Source organism: Nicrophorus vespilloides, unplaced genomic scaffold (genome assembly GCF_001412225.1).
Source record: "Nicrophorus vespilloides isolate i.1.1-1 unplaced genomic scaffold, Nicve_v1.0, whole genome shotgun sequence".
Lineage (NCBI taxonomy): Eukaryota > Metazoa > Arthropoda > Insecta > Coleoptera > Silphidae > Nicrophorus > Nicrophorus vespilloides.
Genome location: NW_017100093.1, coordinates 270,654 through 288,820, shown reverse-complemented (window position 1 = coordinate 288,820; position 18,167 = coordinate 270,654). Strand labels below are relative to the sequence as shown.

At 38.0% G+C, this 18,167-nt stretch overlaps 1 protein-coding gene across 1 annotated transcript in view; it reads right to left on the bottom strand.

Moving 5' to 3' along the window:
• LOC108567652 (cadherin-related tumor suppressor) overlaps positions 1 to 17,487 on the bottom strand; it is a 140,590-nt gene extending 123,103 nt beyond the window's left edge. The window contains exons 1-2 of the mRNA XM_017928247.1: positions 17,279 to 17,487; positions 11,708 to 17,215 (exon numbers count right to left, since the gene is read on the bottom strand). Coding sequence (XP_017783736.1) covers positions 11,708 to 16,906 — 5,199 coding nt within the window. The 5' untranslated portion in view covers positions 16,907 to 17,215; positions 17,279 to 17,487. The remainder of the gene's footprint in view (positions 1 to 11,707; positions 17,216 to 17,278) is intronic.
• Between the last annotated feature and the right edge of the window lie 680 nt (positions 17,488 to 18,167).

Sequence of the window (18,167 nt, the reverse complement as noted above, 5' to 3'; positions counted from 1 at the left end):
ATTGTGTGTGTATGCAGCAATCGAAACTTCTCTCTTGCTCTTACTTAGCCTCTCGTACTCTCCTCCACACGCAAGAAAAGCAACCTTACAACCTTCTAATGCGCCGAATGTGCACAGCATATCATATTACCAGCTCTCATATACACACACCACTCATATATATATACATATAATGCAACACGACACTCCACTCTCATATCCTACTTCATTTCGCCTATAATAAATTATAATTCCGTGCCCTTAGTCATGAAGTCTGGTGGGCCGAACAATGTAAAACATATCGTAAAAACTGCGGTTACGTGCACATTTTAAATACAATTTATGTTTCTGTATAATTATTGCCGCTGTTATGACTCGACGATCGGTTTGGAAAAGAAGTCCGATTCCTCTAGAGCCGCGGTATCAGTTTCAAACGTGGGTTTGCCGTATCATCGAAACTAAAAGGACTACGGGACGGATGGACGAACTCGATGGATTATCGGAATGCCTTAGCCTAATGACGCGTTCGAATCGCGCGCGCACCGAACAGGATAAGGACGAACCCGAAGCGCAGCGTGGATTCATTAGAAAGTAATGATACACTTTTCTAATCCAACTAACATGGATAAACACACAATTCCAGCAACAATCTCAAGTGCATTTTACATCTTACTCTATACCCATGCTTATGTTATCTGAACATCTAAATGGTATATAATCGAGTAGTACGACTAGTGAACTATTTACATTATCATTTTATCGTTTTAAATATAGAAACGAAACTAACGATATTATTAAAATATTTATTTATTATAAACTAGTTCATAGTTTATATTTCATACTTTTTCATTGTTTTCTAATTAAAAATTGTAAAATAAAATAAAATTATATATTATAAAGAATATTTGTAATAAAATATGTAATAATTCTTGTTGATATTTGGTTGTATAAGAATATTTGGAAAGGAACAAAAAATAAACTGTTTATGGTCAATACAAAAAGAATGGATGCTACGTATAGTGAAATGGATGGGAAATAGTTTTGAGCTGGGATAATTTATGCGTGTCGGTATTAGATAAAATTGAAATGAATGCGAGGTGGTGTCCATTCTCCTCCGTCGAGCCGGTATGAAAAAAATAATTCGCAATTATATTATACGAGGAGAGGTCGAGATTCTCGCGTCAGCGAACGTCGAACGTTTTATCTGGGAGAAGGATAACACGTATCTATGATCTATGGTGGCGAGAGCGAGAGAGACGAACGATATGGGGGGACCCATCCCATCATAGGTCTTCGCATCGCACTACCAAAGAGATATGCGTACGTACGTGCAAGTTGGATGTGTGTACATAACATAACATGTGAGTATCTAGAAGAGAAGAGAACGTTATCTGGCATCGGGGAATGCTCGCGATTGCACCGCATCCATCTCATTAACATATAATAAAGTAGGGAACTCAGATTGTTATATTGCTCCCCTGAACTATTTTGATTGCATTTATCTGATTCGCTGTGCGCTCTACCGAAACGCTCAACAAATTTCCAATACCACCATAGCATATTACCCAAGTCAGAAATCCGAAAACTGTATCTATCCAGTATATATTAAAAAAAAGAGTCGACGCTGTACATAATATGCATGCACCAGTGAAATGTAACAATGCGAGACTGGACTTTTTTCCACCTTATATCTACCGCCTTACCTACCTCAGGCTCTCTCTGACTGCTCTTGCATCAGATTTTCTTTTAATCAATAATTGCGTTTTCTTTGTGAACAAAAAACACACACGTTCGCCTGCAGAAATTGGGAAAAATCTCGTATATAACGAGAGTGCATGAATTATTGCCACGAACATGCAACATATTCCTGGTTTATTTCAAATAATTAACGAATACCACACCTACTATATACCAAACAAATTAAAATCTTCAAACAGTCAAGATTTCATAGAATTATTTATATTTTAATAATTGCTTTACATTACACAATACTTGTCATAAGAACAACTTCTAAATACTATTTTTTTTTACTTAAATATTGGGTTGTGTATTTAATTTAATTTTCGATAATTTTGTAAAAACATAAGTGAATTATAAGTTACTATTCTAATCTGTCTATTGAAGAAAATATTATTATTGTTTAGTACAATATTTTATCTTTGACTTTAAATTATGGTAAATTTAAAATGTTTTCTAAACCAGAATAACTATCAGACATGATCTCGATCCTTTATTTTCTTTCTAAAATATCTAAATTCGTAAAATTCTAAGCTTGTTAGGTAAGTTTATCTAAGAATCTGCCCCACCATTTGGACCCTAGCATATTTCCATAATGTCGATACCCAGCGGTACCCTTCAGACGAACATTCCTTAAGTTATAAGGGTATTTCTTCAAAGGAAGATGGTTTAGTATCATTAAAAAAAATTGAGAGATTTATATCTCGTTGGGGAATTATTATTTTCTTCATGTGTATGCCTCGTGCATGATGAAATATTACTCGCATAAAATGATTTAATAACGAGGATCTGGTATAGAGTCAAATTTATCTATTGCTTAATTGATATATACAAATAAGAGGGATTGTGTAAAAAGGTAGTATAATTTAAATATAAATGTTTCGTAGAAACTAAGAATGTGTTGTCAGAAATAAAAGTTGTATGCAATAACGGGATGGAATAATCGTTACAATTTGGGTAAAAGCAGTCTCGCCTCTCGGTATGGAATGTTCCTGGTTATGGCCGTATCCAGCAAGCGACTGAGTTTAACAACAATTAATTAGATATGCAAAATAAATGGTTTCATTAAATGTATAACATAAAATACATATCGTTTTATGATAAAATAGCAATAAAAATTATAATGTGGACTTTGGTTGGTCGAGACCAGAGACCAGCAGTGGTTTTAATTGAATTTCATCCTAGTTTATGATAGCAATAAAAAATTGAACAATAAATGAATGAGTGTAAACAGCAAAAATGGCCGTACTACGACGCTCTTCTCTCCGCCAATGGTTCTCTTTGTTCGGAGGAGTGTTTTGTAATTAAGGTAGCGAGGGGGGTAAGCATTTTGGAGTCCCCATTAGATTTTATTGGCACGGCCGACGGTTCTCTTTATAAAAATGGAATTCCTTCCTATTGTGAATCAAAGAAAAATGAGAGATGTGTCTGAATCGCGGGATGCCGGCCCTCCGATGGCTCGACCAAAACCCTCCCCCTGTCCCCCGTTAGCCCGGCGATCCGGGCCTTCTTCGGATTTTGATTTTTTTGTGGATGTTTGTTTGTACCTGGAACAGGTAGACTCAAGTTGAATAGAATAATAATCAGTGAGAGCGAGGGGGTAGAAGCTCTCTCTCAAAACCACACGGGCTGAAGTTAAACTGCCACGAAGAATGCCAAAAACTACCTGTGTGTATGCGTCTGTGTGTGCATGTATGTGTGGATTATTCACAACTCATGTGAAAGACGGATTGTGGGACGGCTCGGAATTACTCAATAGACGGGTTCTCTCTCGGCCACGTTTATTTTCTTTTCTTTTTAACCCTCTTCTTCTCCGTCTTTTTCCTTCGATTCCCTTCATCATCATCATCATCATCTCTCTTTCAGTTTTCGTACACCCGTATTTACGAACATAAAGGAATTTTAAATGCGCCTCCTCATAGAAATTGGATTATATGTGTGAGCGCGTGCAACGGGGATTTCCGCAAGGCTCAGTTTCAAGACCACCTTCATATTTTAATCTCGAAAGTCTACGCCTTGCAGTACAATTCACACCAACTTAAATATTATTTAAATTCCATTATTTTATATCACTTTTTATAAACTGTGCCAATTGATTTGAAAATACTTTTCATCGATATAAGATATTTTTCAAACAGATAATACCGAGATCTGTTGTCTGGCTATCCACTTAATATATCATGCTAAGTACAGAGATTGCAGTATTTGCATTTCTATCGAAGCAGAGTGAATAATTCAAATTAGCTTCTATAAATAGGAGTGTAGGTAAGGGTGTGATCGAATACGAATATTAATAATGATATTCGTTTAATTCCTCGGATGATTGGTTAGTAGGTATCTACAATATTATTATTCAATAACAATTTCTAAGCATTTGTTAGGTGGTTTATTTCTCAATTAAATATTATGTCTCACCACACTAGGAAATTGAATATCTATTCTAGAATAGAACTATTCTATTTATTGGCAAATAGTATTATATTTTTGTAACTAAGCGTTACATATTTAATAATCATATTTCTAATTCTAATCCATTAAGTTCTCGTTTTGTATTATAATATTGAACTGAAGAAAAAAACCTATAGATTTTAAAAAGAAAAGACGTTTTACTAATTGAATGACAAAATAGAAAGTGGACGTTTCGAAGCTTATTTTAATGTATTTCTTGATAATTTATACAGGTTTTGAAAGGAAACGCCAACATTAGTAGCAAGAATATTTATTCAGATAAAAAGTAAATGAGAACATTATCAATTACTGACGTGCATCAACAAGATGCTGCGTCTATGTAAACAGTTAGAATTTGATCATAAAGAAGGTTAGATTCATTTTGTACGAAGTCTATTGATTCAGTAGTAAAACTTTCTGCGATAACTGTATTTACAAATATATAACCACTCCAAGTGTTTACGCAATTACAGTTTAAGTGGACGAGAAAAATACCAAAGTTGCACTCGCAATTTATTCTCATTTTATTAAAGATAGCTGTATTTACTTTTGTTTCTTCATTACTTGTTCATTCATACATCAAATAAGGTATTTTCTGCATTCAAATCTGTTATTTATATTTTATGGTTATATTGTTCTTTTATTTTATTAGTTGTAAAACAAAATACTATAAACGTCTAACACTAGTTAATTAAATATTCTGGAATTTGAAACATTTAGATTTATACTAACATTATTCCAGTAATGTTATAGTTAATTTTAAATAATAAAATTCAGTATGAGCTTGATAATCTTCATGCATATGTTAAATGTTTGAGGAACACTGGTTACGATGGAATGGAGCAATATATACGTTCGCAGTGCGCGTGTAATTAAATTGATAATCTCCGTGGGTGTTATATAATCGGCGCATTATAAATCGAGCGAGTGGTGTAAGTAAAAGGGCTTGCCAGCAGTTAGGCGCGATCCTCAACTGAGGCCTTTTTGTTCGACGGCTCCACTTGCGCCGCGTCCTTTCTTCCCTTCGAAGACATGTATTATGTATTTACCGCGAGCAAATAAACTATGTTTAGCGTCGCCTAGCACAGATAAAATAGTTATCTGGAAGTAGTGAGGTGGCATAATTCAAGGAACAGACATGTTTTATAGTAATGTAGACGTAGGTTGTTGCAATGGTTGTTGTTTGTTGATGTTGTTGTTGACGATGGTTGCAATGGAATCACTGTGATGCGGCAGTTATCCGGTTTCAGGAGAGCAAAAATCTGAAGCCGGATGCAGAGAGAAAGGAGAAGGGTTCCCAAATGGATGGCACCTATCCGCATGCCATCATGGGTCCATGGGTTAGATGGGTGGTGAGTTCTGACTCCCGGTTTCATGCCGGTTATAAACTCTGGCGGTTCGCGCTTCATAACTAGATTCCGCGCCGATATCTGTATCAACAGATAGCCGGACAACGAAAGCGCATTAAGGCCGCATTCCCCGGCCGCGAAGCGCAACCACAAGAGAACCTTCCTCGCACTCACCAATACCATATATATATACACTCATATGTGTATATATATACACACTTGTAAATGTGTGTGTGTGTGTGTGAGAGAGAAAGGTAGTAGTCGATCAAAGGACGTGGGTCCGATCCTGTAAATGCGAAAAAAGCCGATCCACGAAAATATACACTAATTAAAGCCTTAATGGCCGGCCCATTAACGTTATTCAAACTAAATCGTTTCAATTACGACGTAATGAGGGGTCCCTCCTCAATAGGGAAGTCACAAAACATGCGTTCCGCGGCGGCGGTTTCGTTTCCTCACACGGTCATCATATATGATGCGATGCCGCCTCGGACACAAACTCGAAGGAAGACTCAGACTGAAACTGAGAGACTCAGACATGCACACATTCACACACACACACGCATACGCATACTCAGCGGAGGCGCACATTTGATAAGCCTGATCGTAGATAAAAAGCATACAAAATGCATTAGTGGCTCTTGTAAGTACGGCTGTAAGTGGCTGTTAGGGCCGTTATGACACTTTAAAAATATGCCACCGCAATTGGTGACGGCCATACCTTATTCGTTCGTTCGCGCCGCGTGCTGCTTATTTACCTTATTCCAACTTTTAATACAATTACATTACCACTCGCACATCTTAACTGGAGTCTATTCTAATAAGGGAACTTGTGTATTCATCTTGTTAAATGTATTCGTATGAATTACCTTAGATACGTTACTCCGTCATTATTATTAGCAATAGTAATAGCACTATCTGTATTTGTTACCATTCACAAGATTCTTCAGTCTAATATATTGCAAGAATGTTAAATGTATTCGAAAAAGGTTAAAATATACTAATATAGTAACATTATCAATTGACTGATTAGAAAATATAAGTCGAACATTTGTATCTTAAATTTACCTCATATTTGGTTATAATATTTATTGTTCAAAACTACTATATGGTATAATAAATTGCTTATAAAAAATACATATATAATTCAAAGAAGGTTAAAACAAAAAAAATCAAGCAGTGTTCTCGCATCTCAAAAGTGATTGATGAATTGCTGATGATTAAGACAATTTCCTAACTAAAATTTATGAACTTTTAATGCTTTTTCATATAAACTCGTCCGTCTTCATTCATTATATTACTTTCTGTTTTTTCTACCTCGTCTGGGATCTATTAAAAACGCATTCAACATTAACAACACACAATACCGAAAACTAATGCGATTAATCCGCGCCTCGGCAACGTGAAAATCGTGTTTCATCCAATTAATACATATTTATGGCAGCGATTTCCCAACGGACACGAAATTAACACGAATCAATTAAGGCGTTTCTTGAAATATCCCATTGTGCTGCGCGATCCTAACACCAATAACTTCATATTAATATTTTTTTTCCGGTGCCGAAAGCCTATTGAGCAACGCTCCAAATAGAAGTAAACTTGTCCTACGCATTTAATTGTATTTATATGCAAACTATTAACAAACGGCGCAGCGCTAATGCTCGAACTGGAGGCGCGTGGGTCGATCTACAAGTATGCCAACTGGTAGACGGAGTGGAGGAAAAATCAATTAAATTTTTAACGATTCGGTGACAATGCAACTTCTCCTGTACTAAATCAAAAACCGATTTACCGATCTTGACAGACGACGAAACCAGGATGTAAATTAGCCCGGAGTGTGAATATCTTTGGATTAGGATTAATCCGGGAGGGTCCGCATTGACATGAATTCGATTCCGGATTGGATAATTAAAACTTGATTAATCTTTTCGCTCGTAATTTATTCTTTGATGGAATTGTTGCGGGCGACGGGGAAAAGGGTGTGTTTGCACGTTATTAGTAGTAGTTGTTGTTATTATGCGGGGTAGCGCAAGTTGCAATTCATTTGATGGCGAGCAATTTATTATATGCAAATACGACGTTCGGAACTGAAAATCAAAGCGATAAATTAACATCAATGTCTTCACGGGATGGCAGGGGGCCGCAGTCGTTTGGACATTAGTTGGCTGCATTTTAAACCGATTTTTCTCCCTCGTACAGAACCATGAAAAATAAAACCGATTATTATGCATCCGCGGATGGGGAACGAAAATACTGCCGCCGCTGGGTACCGTCGCGGATAATTGGTACCAACTTGGTAGGATGGTAAAAAATAATGGTCGAAGTGGAATAGCAATAATCATACCGGCAACTAATCGCTCATTGCTGGATTTGCAATTAAAACGGATCGCTTTTGTTATATATAGAGATGAGCGTCTCCTTGCGGAGGGAATAATGTTTAGCTTGTTAGTAGAATTTATTTTTATGCGACGGTTAAATGTTTGGTGTGCGAACAACGCATAATACAAGCAAACTCAAGAACAGGACTATAAAATATACAGTAAGATTATTTATAAGACCAGTTTCCAGCTTGTAATCCTCTCATTAAAACTCGCGAGGATCACTCGCACAATCGTAATGACATAATTGAAATTATATATGTGAGGCGGCGGTTCGAGGGCGGAAAATAAAGGCTTCGATTGCCGAATATCCACGGATGAGCGTAATTAAAGTTTATACACAAATGAGCAGAAACACGACTTCGATACGATTCATTTTTATCCTGCTGCTTTTTTTATTCTTCTTTAGTTTCCAATGGAATCTGGGTAGGTTATTTATGGACCTCTTCCCATCACACGCATCCTAACCAAACGACCCAATCCCAAGAAAATATCGAAGATTGAAGGCACGGTTCTGCAGGAAGCTCGGCAGGAATGGTACTACACGAACCGGTTCTCCCAGCAGAAGCAGGAAAACCCGAGACGGCAATGGAAATGGCAAAATTGAACGTTTTCATCGCCACAGGAAACAAAAACTTCTAACAAATCATTTTAACTGCGTATACACTACTTGCCAAATATATTAAATTTGTCTACAAGTATTTTACTTCTTTAAGAAGATACAACGTAAATTACTATGCAAGCAAAAACATTTCTTTGTAGTTATATAATTTAATAATACTTAATAAGTTATTTAACAAATATAGTATTACTTGTAGCAATGTTAAAGATGTATATTTAATCTTCTTTTTTTTTTCAAATATTCCACTCTAAATGATATCCTCGTATTTCTATTCATCTCCATTTCAACTGTATCCATTTTGCATGTTATCTCTAAACTATTCCATATAAAAATGTTAATTGACGTCGGTTCATTTGATAAAGATTTCAATCCTATGAATAATTCCGTTGAGAGTCCAAACATTTCTACATATCAAAGCAATTTGAAAGAGAGAGAAATATAGTATAAATATTTAAAAAAATGAACAGTTTTTTTTTTCTGTTTCCTTCATTCTTCGGTCCACTGATAATTGAGTCGATTCGCGGAATCCGAAGAGTCGTTTTGATTTTAAAACATTCTAATTTGTTTAATTTTACATCATCGTTAAAGCGCTACTCTTTTATGGACTAGTTCCGTTGCATATCAATAAAACGTAGAAAAGGAATCCAATAATATGACCATTACTTATTTCGTAGAACATATTCAATTAAGGAATCCTATACTCTAATTAAATACATTCCATACTTAGTTTTTACTTGTACACCCATTTAATATATTATTAATAGAGGTTATTCACCTAACATCTACATTTAAACATCATCATTGTTATCAAACACATTATTTTTTAAATTACATGATGGAATAGAACAAATTTGAAATTTATTTAGGCCCCAATTTAATTTATATTCAGAAATCTGAATTCCAAAACGATAAAATAAATAATGCAAACGGAGTCGATGAAAGACACGAAATATGGAATTTATAATAAATACATATTTCAGAAATTGTTAATTTATGTAGTTAAGTGAGAAGAAGCCTTGAATATGTGTCAATACGTAAACAGTTTAGTGTTATTTAAAAAAAATAACAATTAATTTATTAATTATTCTTATTTATGCTAATTCGCTTCATTATAACGTAATTTATTTCCGATTAGTTTCACTTAAGAAAGAAAATTATTTTAAAAAATTAAATATTTTCGGAAACAGAAAATGTATATGTTAAATAGTATATAGTGTTATTTGGAATAGTTGAGAATATACATATATTTGATGTACCCAAATTTGAATTAATTGAATCCTTGATTCATTCATGAATTATAAAACAACTTAAATATATAAAAAGAGAACTTTGGACCTGACACAAAATGAGTAATATAAAAAAAAACATAGTTGTGTATAAGAGGAGGAACGATGGACGATATAAAAATGAGCATCTCTTGAGTAGTACATAAAATAGAATCATAAAATATTCCCGAGCTACCGTACATCGATCATAAATCATCTTGATAAATCTCAATTATAATTATTAATTTATGCGGCTCATTTTGCCAAACCCGAAATCTTTCGAAGATGAACCATGAACGGAGAAGACAGACACGTAGAAAAACGCCTATAATAATAATGTTACTACGAATCCACGACGGCCTCAGAACCGCAGTTAGATGAAATTAATGGAATCCATTTCCTGGAGCACGCAATCTTATGGTTGCTGTATCCAACGTTGCTCGGCAGATCGAAAGCGCGCCCATCTTGTAACGTGAGTGTATGTGTGTGTGTGTGTGTGGACACTTTTAAATTTAAACATGATTTATTTCGAGTCTGTGTGTGTTTTTTTTAATCTCCTGATACTGATTAATGACTTAATAACTCGCCAACTAATTATAAATAATAATATTTATTGTACTAAACTCATGATGCGATATAATACACATGTTTAATTGATATCCAGGAGGAAGTGGTGGAATCTGAATGGTTTCCGGCAGCAATAAACAAAATCGAAATCACTCCGAATCGGCCCACCTGAATTCTGAATTAAACGTACAAATCTATCCGACAATTTTTATTGTTTTATGGTAATCCCGGTCGTAAATCTACTAATTAACAATTATGAACTGTTCAACAATTTCATGCCTACGTACCTCAACCAAAGACGGAACAACAAAAGCGTTCGTAGAGCATTTTCATGCTTAGGTCTACTACCTCCGTTCCCCGCCTGTACAAATCTACATTAATTTAAATAATATTAAATATCGACACATACCGGCCGCGGTTTTATGAATTATTGGACAGCACCACAACGACCGAATGCCAATAGCTTTATTTAAAGCCTTTTAGTAGACAATTTATTTGTTTATTAACTTTTTATTTTTCGTGAAATTGCTCAATATAATTAGCATCAGATTTTTTTTCTCTCTCCGACAATTTCCACCTAGTAATAAATCAATAGTAATGATTGCTGCATACGTACACATTTCGTATATATGTGTACGTTTTTTTTTTCTTGAAGCTTTCTCACTTGGACTCGCGCAGAAGTCTCGAATGCCACGCTCTTTTACTTCTTTTTTTCATTCGATTCGTTTTCGACCAAAAGCGCTCGAGCAATTACAGTTCCTGCGCCCAATTTAAATCTAATTAGAACAAATCCACTCCGTTTGTAACCGTAATTTTGATTGATGTGCTAATTATTTATTAAAAAAAAAACGGAAGGAAAAAAATAACGAAATACTAGTACGCATTATTCGAGGCGAAAAATTAGAGGTTGCATTAAGCTTCAATTATATATTAATTTCCCACGCAAAGTTCTAGGAAAAAATATCACGAATTATTAATGATAAAGAGAACTCGTTTGCTAGTAGGAAACATGTAAATTGGAATCGTGATTTTACTTTTTTCTGTTCCGAATGTTAATTAAAATTTATCGTTAATTAATAACGTTTATTTGTCATCGGGAATCGGAAAAAGTAATAAATAATAGGATTGTTGTAGCAATGCGTGTTCATAATGTTATATTTAGTTGTTTTCGTGGTGTATAATTAAGCGAGATTTAAAGTCGCATTCTAATCGGGCTCGAGGAATTGCTTAAACAATTAACGCCGAGTCTCGTTGCATATAAGTATTTTTTCGCTCGCCGCCTTTTTTCGCTGCATTTTAATTAAGGCGGAATTTTAATTGGGCGACGTTTATTAATTATAATTAGGCAAAAAGGTTTCTTACCTTAGTTTTTGAAGTTTTCGGCGTTCCAGTGCCGACTACGATGGCGTACACCTCGACTTCGTAGAGATCCAGGCCTAACTCTCGGTCCAACCTCACCGTCGTCGACAACACACCCAACTTAGTATCAATGTCAAATAACCTGTCAACTTGCACCCCGCCACCGGTGACGTTCGTAACGTAATACTCGATGTCCGCGGCGCCGAGTTTGGCTGATACCGTAAGAATGCTGCTGCCTGAAGGTTCGTCCTCATAGATGCTGCCGCCGAAGGAGTCGCTTTGGAATATCGGTCCTTTTCCGTACTGATTCGTAGAGATTATAGTAATATACGCGTCCGTGGACTTGCGTTCGCTCTGGACTGCTTCGTCCGTCGCCCGGATCGAAAGCTGGTAGCGAGCTTCTGGATTCGCTAGCGGCTTCCTGAGGGTCAAAGCTCCTGTGCTTCGGTGTAACCTGAAGAGATCTGTGTTACCGCTGCTCAACTCGTAGGTGACCAAACCGTTGGTGCTGGAATCCAAATCCCTTGCGAACACATTCATGATCAGCGCACCGTCCCGACCGAATCCTTGGTGCGTGGGCAAAACCGCCGAGTTCATCGACACAAATATTGGAGGGTTATCATTTTTATCTTCTACTATCACCGTAACCAATTTATCGGCGGACAAACGGCTGGAGATGGGTTGCGCTTGGTCGGTCGCCACAACAGTTAGTCGGAAGGTGTCGATCCTCTCTCTGTCTATCTCCCTCTTAGTGATGATTATTCCAGTAGCCGAATGGATATCGAAATGTCTGGCATTATCTTCAGGGTCCTGATGCGAAATGCTGTAGGTGACTTTACCATTCATACCAGAGTCCGGATCCTCCGCAGTCACTGTAACAATGGCTGATCCTATTGGAATCCCTTCAGGGATTTGCCTTACAATAGCGGTGTTGGGGAAATTTGGGGGATTATCGTTGGCGTCCAAAACTTGTACTTGAAACCGTATAGAGGTGGACAAACGGGGTGTTCCTTTATCGGAGGCAGTTATATTCAACTGATACATAGTCACATCTTCGAAATCAAGCATCTTATGTAAATAAAGACTTCCGGTCATTGGGTTTATGTGGAACGTGTCCTTCCTGTTGCCAGCTGTTATCGAGAATGTGATTTCACTGTTCATCCCCGAATCGGCGTCACTGGCTCTGAATTGTATCAATTTCGTATTCACCATAGCCGTTTCCAGCACCGAGATTTTAGTCTGCATTTCTGCGAATTCCGGCGCATTGTCATTTTCATCGAGTACATCAATTTGTACGGTGGTGCTAGAGGATAAGCTGTTCTCTGTGCTTGCATCATGTGCAATCACGTACAATGTGTACTTCGACTTGGTTTCGCGATCCAACGACCGGACCAGTATTATTTGGCCCGTGGCTTCGTCAATGTCAAATTTTCCTTCCTCGTTTCCGCTCTCAATAGAATAAAACACGTCGCCGTTTAGATTTTCATCAGCATCTGATGTGTGTAGGCGAACAACCTGGGTATCTATGGCAGCTCCTTCGCGAATTTGGACTTTGTAAGGTGCCTGAAGGAACTTTGGTGGATTATCGTTAATGTCAGTTATATAAACATGCACTTTAACTTTGTCTCTCAGACGAGGGCTGCCGTTATCCGTCACTGTTGCCTCCAAGATGATGTAGTTTTTGCCGGTAGTGCTCTTCAGTTCCTCGCGATCGAAAGTACGACGAGTTTTAATGAAACCATTCTTGGGATCGATAACGAAGTTGTCTTGTGAATTGGATAAAGAAAATATCAATTCGGCGTTTCTGCCTATATCTTTATCAGTTGCTGTTAGTTTCCCAACGAAACTGTCTGGTGGTTCGTTTTCTGGTATGTTGAAGGTGAAGGTAGTGTTTGTGAATTGTGGGCTGTTATCGTTTTCGTCGATCACATGAATAACGACGGGTACGATTGATGAGCGAGGAGGTTTTCCCAAATCGCTCGCCATTACTGTGAGAGAATAATAATCTTTGTCTTCTCTATCGAGTGGACTGCGAACGTACAGACGTCCATCTGGAAATATTCCGAATTTCGCTTCGGTATTTCCTTCAGTTATAGAATATGTTATGAAACCGTTCATTCCTAAATCGGTGTCAGTTGCAGACAGGGCGAAAAAGCGATCGTTGACTGGGGTGGATTCCAGCAGAGATGTTTCGTACGATGTATGATCGAACATCGGCGTGTGATCATTAACATCCTCTATGGTAACAGTAAGGGAATGCTTGGAAGATAATTGGGGCTCTCCGCCATCCGCGGCTGTTACTTCGATATGTAAAACAGTGCCGGGTTCGGCTGAAATGGGTCGATTTAAATATATAACGCCGGTAGCCTCGGAGATTTTAAACTGATCTTCAGGGTTATAGCTTAAATTATACGTTACCCGACTATTTATACCAGCGTCCAGGTCCCGAGCCCTCGCTAGATAAACCTCTTGCCCCACGGCCGCATTCTCTGCCAACTTCACATCCTCTTTCTCCCGTAAAAATATCGGCCCATTATCGTTCAAATCCAAGATGCTTACTACGACCTGTGTCTTACCATATGCCCTATCGGACCTTGCGACTATTGTCAATGTATACAATATACTCTGCTCACGATCTATCGTTTTTGCGGTCGTTATTTTCCCAGAATATTCGTCGATTTGAAACTTTCTATGTGGATCTCCAAAAATGATGTAATACATAACGGATTCACTATTTCTCACACGCACTTTTCCTACTTCCCTACCCGGTTTCGATGGCTTTCCATTGTAATCCTCGACGATTTCAAATTCGTAACCACCATAGTTTTCAAACTGCAACATCTCCATATGCGATTCCTTAATTATCTCAATGACGGCATCCTCGGCGGTTCGTTTTCCACCGTGATCCTTGGCGGAGATTTTTAACCGGTAAAAGTGCTTAGGCGAATTCCTCAATCGTCCGATCACGCTCACAGCTCCACTCCACTTATCCACAGCAAACAAATTTTCACCACCACTTTCCAATTTATACGTGACTATCGCATTTTCACCTTCATCCAAATCACTGGCAGTGACATTTATTACCACGGCCCCGGTGTTAACGTCCTCATTCACCGGCACGATATATTTCTGCGGATAAAACTCGGGGCTATTATCATTGATGTCCAATATATTCAAGTAAACCGTGGCAGTTGAAGATTGCGATGGGATGCCCTGGTCCTTGGCGACCACGTGGATCTCGTACTTGGCGATTCTCTCCCTGTCCAAGTTCATTTTGGTCGTTAATTGGCCGGTGAGGGAATCGAGAGAGAAGGCGTTCGGGTATTTCTGTTCGACGGAATGGTGCAGAGAGTAAGTGACGCTGCCGTTTGTGCCTTGATCGTGATCAGCTGCCGTTAACATGGCCACGAACGTTGGAGGCATTTTATCCTCAGATAAGCTAACATTAATTTGCGCCTGAGAAAAATACGGGGCTTCGTCGTTTTCGTCCAGAATAGTGACTTTCAGCTGGGTGTAGGCCCATTTCGGATTTGGACCGCCGTCCCTTGCGGATATATTCAGTTCGACTGTGCCTTGAATTTCTCGGTCGAGCGCGGCCCTCGTTGTTATTAAACCCGATTCTGAATTAATTTCAAACCATTGATTTTCGTTTCCAGAAACAAAGGCATAATAAATTTGTGAGTTGACTCCAGAGTCTTCGTCGGTCGCCGTGATGCCAGCGGCATATGTTCCAGGTGGAGCTAATTCACTTAGGACAGTGGAATACTCGCTTTTTTCAAAAACAGGTTCGTGATCATTAACATCATTCACGTGAATTATAAGGAAAGCGGTGGCTGTTCTAGGGGGATTGCCTTTATCTGTAGCCACGACGGTCAGGTTATATTTTCCGATCTCTTCTCTGTCGAGAACTCCGTTGACCCTTACGATCTGAACAATGTTGCTCTGATACTCTAGCTTGAAATGGTTCAGTTCATTCCCTGCGACTATTTTCACGTTGGTTTCGCTATTTTCTCCTTGATCCTGGTCGTACACCGATATTGCAGCCACTGGAGTACCGTTTCCTGCGTTTTCATCGACAGTAGCGAATTCCGCCGTTGGGGAAAAATACTTAAATTCAATTTGAGGGTCATGATCATTCGCATCCACCAGGTTCACTGTCACATAAGTCCTTCCTTTTTGCCTTGGCGTGCCGTGATCACGAACGCACACTGTGAAAACACAACTTTTTGTACCGTTTCCAGATTGACTGTTCTGTTGAGGACAGTCCAGAATTTCCGTAGTCGAAATAACACCCGTTTCTGGGTCTACAGTAAATTGCCTCTCGGTTTCATCCAAATAATACGTAATCTTTGAATTATCACCCAGGTCGTTGTCGGTGGCCATCACCCGGAGAACCGGAGTGCCTGGAAGTACGCTCTCGTTCAGCGATACGATGTACTCACTGTGATCGAATATTGGAGGGTTATCGTTTACATCCAAAATAGTCACATTTACTTGTAAATATCCATATCTGGTTGGAACTCCGCCGTCCTGTGCGGAGATATTGAGCACGTAAAATCCTTGTGTTTCCCGGTCTAAATTTCCGGTAGTCTCCAGGTGTAAATACGATGTTTCACCGGATTCGGTGACGACGAGCCTGAATTTTTCCTCTTTGTTTCCGGCTATGATTTGGTAGTTGTCGGACACTCCATTATCTCCGACATCACTGTCGGTGGCGGCGTCCAGCAGGAGTCTGGTCCCGGGGGCAGCGCTCTCCGAAAATTCCACCGCAATCACCGGTTCTGGAAATTCTGGTGCATTATCATTGATATCGATAACGTAGATTTTCACTTCGATGGGATACGTTGGTTTACTTGATAAAACGACTAAATCGAAGCGATCATTTTTCAAAAGCTCCCGATCGATAATTACGTTGCTCTTTATTTCACCGGTGATCGGATCGAGGCTGAATTCCTTCGGCGGTTCATTAAATCGATATGTAAATCCTTGTTTAGTCGGTATTCGACCCACCGAGATACCTTTCGGTTGTCCTTCCAAAATTTCTAATCTAACCCTGGTGTCGACTTCGCGATACGTCGGCGACGATGGATACAGTTGGTTCGGGTAAGGTAACTCAGTTGTTGATCTTTTGCGGCCCGGTCCTTGAGCTCCGGCGAGCAGAAGCGTTCCCATGGCTAGGAGCCATGACAATGAACCCCACATTATATTCAATTCAATTTATTAAATCCACTACCATTATGAGCTCAGATCCAATAGCATTTTGTGCATTTGGCTTCTTTGTTGCTTCCTTTTGTTGTTGCTTTTTGGGGCAGCGACACGTGTATTAGAGACGGTGCTCTAACATTCCTGAGCCCCTTCGCCCCGTCCAGGAACTCGTCCAGCCTCTGGAGATGTTCGCCGTCTCGCTCCGCGCCGTCCAACGCATATGTTTCTGTTTCACTCCGACTGGTATGCAATATGGCCGGTCTCTATACACGAGAGATCAAAACCGCTCTCGCAGACGATTCTTTCCTACAATCAAAACACAATTTTATAAACGCATTTATCTCCACAGCACAACGGCGACTTCCTTACTTCAAAAAACAAAACACGTTTATCCTCTGTCACTTGTTCCAATTGTTTAATCCGCTTTAATTCGACGCAATTAATTAAATAAAAACGAAGAAACAGAATTAAAGATGAAACTCCACACTGACCGCTTAAATAAACTACGAAAACTTTATTATTAGAAACACACAGAACACGTAATTAATTCAGTTGCGATTAATTTATATTAATTCACTGATTAAGCGCACTGAAAACGCGGTTTGTATAATGCTGTATTTATGTTTAGTTTTTATAACCGTGCAAAGGTGACTTAACTCGTACCGCGCGCGTTGCTCGACTGAGGACTATTTCTTCAGATAACATTTACCTGGGAGGAGTTGGTACCTAGAACCAATGGTAACAAGACGGTGTTGCCGGTTTATCTACCTGTTCGACCTAAACATAAACAATATTTATGACGATGTCAGATGGACCAGCTTTTGATCGTAAATCTATTCTACGTTCCTCTCTTTTATTTTTTTCTTCTTTTATTTTCTTTTTTTTTCGTATTTCTATAATAGTATAAGCATCTAATATCTAGCTCTCGGAGAGAAATACCTATGAGAAATTATCGAAGTATGTTTTAATTCGATAAATAAACCGTTTTTCTTTTTATTTCTTTTGCGCTCATATTTTTCTCGCATAAATTTCATTTATATTATATAATATTATATAAATATCTATGAAATTGTGATTACATAGCTAATTTTTTAATAGTTTTTACATGCATCATTGAGCAAGACAATAATTTTAACTTGTTTCTACTTCACAAAAAAAATTCAATTAAATATAAAAATAAATAACTTGAGGTAAATAACTGCACAATTAATTATTGCTATTTATATGAATTATACAATTTAAGTAATATTATTTTAAT